Consider the following 6646-nt stretch of genomic DNA (forward strand, 5'->3'; position numbering starts at 1 on the left):
TATATCTAGAAGGATCACGAGATTTAAGGAAAAGACGTGAATGTTCGAGAATGACGTGGCGTGATACTAGTCACGTGACCTCGCTGACGCAACAATATATATATATATATGGAGATCTTGCCAGCCTAAGTAGTATGTTATATATATATATATATATGTATGTATTGCATTTATTTTAAAACTTTTTTAATACTTGTAATGCAGTTTTCATAACATTTTTCTGAAACAACATTTTATTGATTACTTTGGAATTTCAAGGAACATCACACATAAGGTTTACCACTTCATGGCAAGTTTTATTTGGATTCTACACTTTAGCTGTAACAGTGATTCTCTGTATTTTCAATGGGAATATCATTGGATCTGTGACCAGGAAACCCAGTGTGAGTCTGCAGGAAATAGCGAACGATCTAGAGCTTAAACTGGTTTTCTCCAAAAATTCTTCATTATTAAGAAGTTTAAAGGTTAGTTTTTGAACTAATATTAAAATTTGTGCATTTTTATACTCTGAATTAAAACAGGATTAATTGCAGGACATTAGAGACCATACTAACAATTTATTGATAATTTCTGTATTTAATACGACTCAGTTCATCCTGAAAAAGGCCGGGCTAAGAGGGCTCTAGTGAAGCCGTGACAGGCCCAGCAAGAAAACAAAGGAGACACACCCAAATGGATCTCAGCCACAAAAAGCGTCCAGTATAAAGATAAACGGACGAAAATCAAAAATTATGACCACACATACGGTGGATTGAAGGTGCCCTTAACACCCTTGGGAACATGACAATACAGGAGGCGAACAAGCGAGCAAGAAACCATTCCATGTGTCCCCCCCCCTCAATGCTGCAAAACATCAGAGGAAGGTGAAATGAATGAATGATAATGATCTGTATTTTGCGAAAGCTGTGCAGATATCCAGTAAAAAACTTTACATGCCACAGCCAGATTATGACAATTGACCTTACGTGTATGATGAAAGAAACCTGTTTTATTTCAGTTTAATTTTTGCATCTGGGGTGAGAAGTTTGAGTTAAATTATTGGGTGCCATGTGAGTTTTGTGATATCTAACCTTTGACGCAATTACCTGACCAATTTTTGAACAAATTGGTCAGGTAATTGTGACACAATCTGAATCTTTTCTACTTTGCAAACATATACAGCTGTTTTTTCCCTTGCGGTTGGCAGCTACAGTAGCTTCCTAGTGGCAGAAGTATTCCCAATAATTCTTTCTTTTATTCTTTGACTTACATATTAACACTAATAAGGCTACATATCTGTACTTATGTGGTCTCATCTAACACATCACATGATCAGTGTACATTTTACATACAAACATATAGAGCGTTGTACACGTTTTTATAAAGTCACCAGTCTGTATAGGTATCAATACAAACTTTGGGATGAAAGAACTAGGACGGTTTATGTAAATCACTGCAACATTCAGTAAACGTGTTGTGTCTATAAGTTACTACAACCTTCTAGTTTAAGGAAACAATATTGTTATTATGAACCAGCAGATTTTTGTTTTGATCCATATCAAACGTAGGATTAAAAACCACTTAACTGGTTTCTACAGAGCAGCAATCACTTTAACTTATATAAACTAATGCATTTTAGGTTTTATACTAGAAAATCAAACAAGAATATATTTGACTTACTTGAAAATTTAGTTTTTGTTTATTTATCATTTAGAAAGATGACTTCATGGGCATGGCATATCTGAAGAGAAGGCTTCAATCAAGTCCTGACACGTTTCTGCAATACAAAAGGTTATATGAAGATGAAAAATTTAAAAAAATGGATACAGGCACATATGCTGTTTTTGGTTGGTCTTCAGAATTGTTGTGGTTCATGCATAACCATTTGAAAAGCAAGAACAGATGTCATTTCAGAACGCCTGACAAAATGATAGAATACATGTTTTATGGTATTCCTTTAAACAAGGACCTTACAGCCTGTATCAAGAGTTCAATAAATAAAAGGTATGATGATATTATGGTTATTATTCCTTGGCTTCAGAAACAACTCAACTATATATAATGTTAAAATGCTAATTTCATTTCATTTCATAGCAAAACAAGAATAATTTAAAAAGTAATATTAATTATGTAATACTCGTTTTCCTACTCAGATATTTTTTTCTATGTAATTAACTTTAAATCTTTATTTCAGTGTTCAGCGACTAGTAGAGTTTGATTTATTCAAGAAATGGTTAGATGATACAACATTCTACCACAAGTTCTGTCAGTATACACCAGACACCACCACGAGACCCTGGAATTTGACAAACCTCAGAGGAGTTTTTTGTATTTACTTTATTGGCGTTGTCTTATCTGCTTTGGTTTTATTTGTAGAACTTTTTTTTCGTGTTAAGTTCTAGGGAATATCTTACTTCTCTAAAATGTTTAATGTTTAACTTTCCTAATACTAGTATTCTATGACAAGTATAATTACATATATATATATAAATATATATTATTGTCTTTATTATTTTTGCTTATTTACCTACAATATTGTTTATATTGTATTACATTTTTTCGCTTCTTTAGGTCTTTCCATTGTCAAGTGCACATTGTTTGTCTACATTCTTAGATTCATAAGAGCCCGCAACTTTTGAGAACATATAACCGTCATTCACTTTATTTTCATATCAATCCTGGCGAAGAACAGTTGCTCGAAAGATTGCTAGATAAAATAAAGTTGGTTCTATTTTAACGTTGTATTTTTTCAATGGTTTTATTTTATTTTATTTATCTCCCAACATTCTACAGATTCCAATTCTTCTGAAAACTTTATTCATGCCAAACTTAAGAAGTTTTTTCGACGTAGAAGTATGCTACAGATTTATATAGAACAACAATATCTTCCTTTTGTGTTCTGTTCTAACCAAGACAAGGTATTATAGCCAAATAAAAAGAAATATATATAGTTAACCCTATAAGAAGCAAAGATATCAAAATTAAAGAATAGGTTTAACCTATTCTTACTGAGCCAAGTAACTTTATTCAATCTTGTCTAAAAAGTAATGTCAAACGTCTTGAATTTCGTGTTAAATATCATCACGAGCTCTATACCACGTATTTAAACGTCTTTTCACATTTTAAACTCAACAACAGTTTTAGAAGGTCTGATGGTAATAACCCATAATAATTACTGCAACATTCAAAATATGAAATTTCAAAGTTGTTATATCGAACCACAAACTTCTGTATGACTTTTATGATCAAAGTATTACGAGAAGTAGTCACATTCAAGATCTTAATCAAAACTTGTATGGTTTTCAAATTCATCCCAGGGATACCACTTTTTGCGCTACTCTATTGCTCTTACAGCATACGTTTTCATGCATCATGACTGCCCCTTGTACAACGTCAGTAAAATATCTAGAAAACGATATGCTTCTCATAACATTTCAATTTACTACTTGAAAATATTCCATCACAACCAAATAAAAACCAGTGTTTCATTTGAAAATGATTTCTTCACACTTTTAATGAGGTATTACTCCTCTGTGAAGAGTGAGGATTTTTCCATACTCTTAATGGGGTATGACTCTTCTGTGAAGAATGAGGGATCTGTATGAAAAGTGAGGGGTCTATATGAAGAGTGAGGGTTTTTGTTCTAGACGAAGCAGAGAGTGAATTTAGCAACTTTTCAGAGAAATGAGTCTTGTTTCGCTGGGGTTGCCGATGTTTACTTTCACGTGAAGCCATGCAACACGAGTGAATCGACTTCTGTTAAGATAATACAGTTGCTCAACCATCCATGGTTGTAACGGAAAACGTCCATTTAATGTGGTCCTATGTATTAAGGGAAAGTAGAGACAGTACGAATAACATTACTGCCCATGGAATTTTAGGCTGAATATCTAGTTCATATAAATTCCACAAGATCTTCAAAACTGTTGAGTTTCTCCACTCACAGATGGCAGCACATTATCAAACCATAACTACAGTTTGTTTGTTTGTTTGAAATTAAGCACAAAGCTACACAATGGGCTATCTGTGCTCTGCCCACCACGGGTATCGAAACCCAGTTTCTAGCTTTGTAAGTCCGCAGACATACCGTTATGCCACTGGGGGGTCCCATAACTACAGTCATCTATTGAAGTAGTTTATATAGGGTACTATGATGATGATGCACATGCTTGAGTCAGTCTGTCAAAAACCGCTAAAGTATGTAATAATGTGTAAATGTTGCAGCCTTACGTGTATGTGAATATGTGTTTGTTAGGTGTGGCATAAGTGTATGAAACTCTACACAAAGTCAGACATACGCGCTGTTCAACACAAAAAAGAATCAGTCACTGAAAGAGCTATGAAGTAAACTGTGAGAGCTGGCTTGTAAAGCATTATTTAAAGAAACAGTGAGCTAGTGTTTTCAATATTTTTATTATTTATGTGAATAAATATTTGTGTACCTGTATTCCTATTAGTGTCGAGTCTTTCTTCTAGACAATCCCGCTTGTGAATCAGAGCTAAAATTCAAGGTTAAAAAAAGTCTATTTAATATATTTCGCCAAATTATATTCGACAAACATGTCACAACAAAGATTTACCTTTTAAATTCGCGAATAAGTGAGTCTTTTGAAAAAAAAAATTACAGGTGAAATAACAACATAATTTGAATGAAAGTCACTTTACAAAAAAAAATACATTACTTAGGTAGTCACTCAATCAACTATCGCGCACCTTTTAAAGAGAACCCACGAACTATCAATAATCCAGAAAACAGAAATAAGAATCATTGATTTATTGTTTTAGTTGACTGCCGTTCCCTAACCATACTCTTTGCTACAGTTCCGTCATCTGTGAACAAAGGAACATACTGTTACGTCTCCGTTTGTTAATTGATTTTCCGTAACTTCGTTCCGACGAAACTTTAGCGACACAAGTCCTTACTTAATAAAGCTGGTTTATTCTTTCCGAATATAACTTTACGATACACTTAATTTCAATATTCGCGCTAAAACAAACACTATAACGAACGAACGTTAACTTCAACAATACCCTGTGACTGCAGTTCAATTACTCACTATCTACACACACATTATTGTCCCGTCACGTTGTCACCCTCTTTTATATACCAGACTACCCTATATCTAGTAAGTACTAGAGCATTCGCCAAGGTACAGGATAGTTCTAGAAAATAGGTGGCGCCACACCAGTCACGTGACCTCGATGACGCAACAATACTATACTAATTGTTTGAGTGAAAAACATATTAAAATTTTTATCATAAATTTAAACCTTATTCTTTTCTTGAGCTATTAGATTTATAATAAGCACATGTTCTGTGAAGTTTTTATAGTGAAAGAAGCAGTGGAAACGAATTTTGTAAATTGAATCATAAAATAAATAGTTTCTGTTTTACATTTCATACAAGAAAGATGTCACTTTACCAATTCGTTAAGCGTGTGTCTATAATCGCGCTTTTGACTGAGGTCTTAACATTGTATTAGGTTAAAGGATGCCGGTTGTTGATTATTTAAATATTAGATTTGCAAACTACAATAACATCCCGTTATTTAATAATATTTAAAACTAATAAATACGTAGTACTAGTTTAAAAGTTTGCATATTTGTCTCTTTTTGGGAGTACTCGGAGTAGTACTGCTACTAGTACTACTATTACTATTAGTAACTAAGTGACACTAACAAACCTAGGATAAGTATTTGACAACGACAATGGTTGGACATAATAGTAATACTCTTGAATACTGTGATGACGAAGTACTTTTTAACAGCAGATGTGAATCATGGTGTGTTATAGCAGACATCGAGCTGCAGATAGATAAATCTGATAATTTGTATTTATGTTGCTGCACAAGATTTATTGGGTAAGAAAATTATCATACTTTAAATTTTACATGTAATCAAATCGCATATTGCACCGTAAATAATTATTTTTTATATTGCTGTCATTAGTACTAAAAATTAGGCAAGAGTAACTCAGCTATATTACCTCAGATTTTAATGTCCCATTTCAGGGTAGAGACATTGTGACACTCCTGGGATGAAGACATGTCATTTATGGTTTTTACACAACATGATGACAATCCATTTCTTATTCCAGGAAATATCCATTGCCTTTTCCAAGATATTTTAGTTCTAAATCTTGATGCCTGCTGCAAATTCTGGAATAATTCTGTGTTTAACTGCATGTGTTATCAAAGATTTAAGATTCCAAATATGCATTCAAGTTCAAGTTGAACTTCAACAAACAATGGAGTGAGGTTATAACTTATACAACATGGTTATTAACACCTTGTACTGTTGTAGAAATTCATAATGTCATTGGGGTTAAGACTAAACTGTTTTATCATCAGCTAGAAGTGAATTTTAACTTTTTTAGTACCTAAACAGTGCTTAAGTGGGCTGTTTCAAAACCTGTAACAACCTTTCATTGGCAAATGTCAAAGGACTTCTTTGGAAATTATATGAAATATGTAACTGTAATTAGGTTTGTTCAAATTGTGCAATATAAAGTGGAATCACAATTGTCTTCTTTTTATTGCTGATACTAATAGAATAAACTCTGTACAAATTCGATGATGAGGAACCCACTTTGAAACTAATAATGGTTGGAGACGGCTTGAATGGGGTAAGAATTAAAAATTTTTTTTTAAACTTAAAGTCATTTTTT

At 33.1% G+C, this 6646-nt stretch overlaps 2 protein-coding genes across 4 annotated transcripts in view; both read left to right on the forward strand.

Moving 5' to 3' along the window:
- LOC111087779 overlaps positions 1-4327 on the forward strand; it is an 8985-nt gene extending 4658 nt beyond the window's left edge. The window contains exons 3-6 of the mRNA XM_022395625.1: positions 1694-1983; positions 2174-2307; positions 2773-2897; positions 4235-4327. Coding sequence (XP_022251333.1) covers positions 1694-1983; positions 2174-2307; positions 2773-2897; positions 4235-4327 — 642 coding nt within the window. The remainder of the gene's footprint in view (positions 1-1693; positions 1984-2173; positions 2308-2772; positions 2898-4234) is intronic.
- Positions 4328-5395: 1068 nt separating this feature from the next.
- LOC106467438 overlaps positions 5396-6646 on the forward strand; it is a 16189-nt gene continuing 14938 nt past the window's right edge. For all 3 annotated transcript variants that reach the window (XM_022395626.1, XM_022395627.1, XM_022395628.1), the window contains exon 1: positions 5396-5840. In XM_022395626.1, the coding sequence (XP_022251334.1) occupies positions 5689-5840 (152 nt within the window). In that variant the 5' untranslated portion in view covers positions 5396-5688. The remainder of the gene's footprint in view (positions 5841-6646) is intronic.

Source organism: Limulus polyphemus, unplaced genomic scaffold, assembly GCF_000517525.1.
Source record: "Limulus polyphemus unplaced genomic scaffold, Limulus_polyphemus-2.1.2 Scaffold2617, whole genome shotgun sequence".
NCBI classification, from domain to species: domain Eukaryota; kingdom Metazoa; phylum Arthropoda; class Merostomata; order Xiphosura; family Limulidae; genus Limulus; species Limulus polyphemus.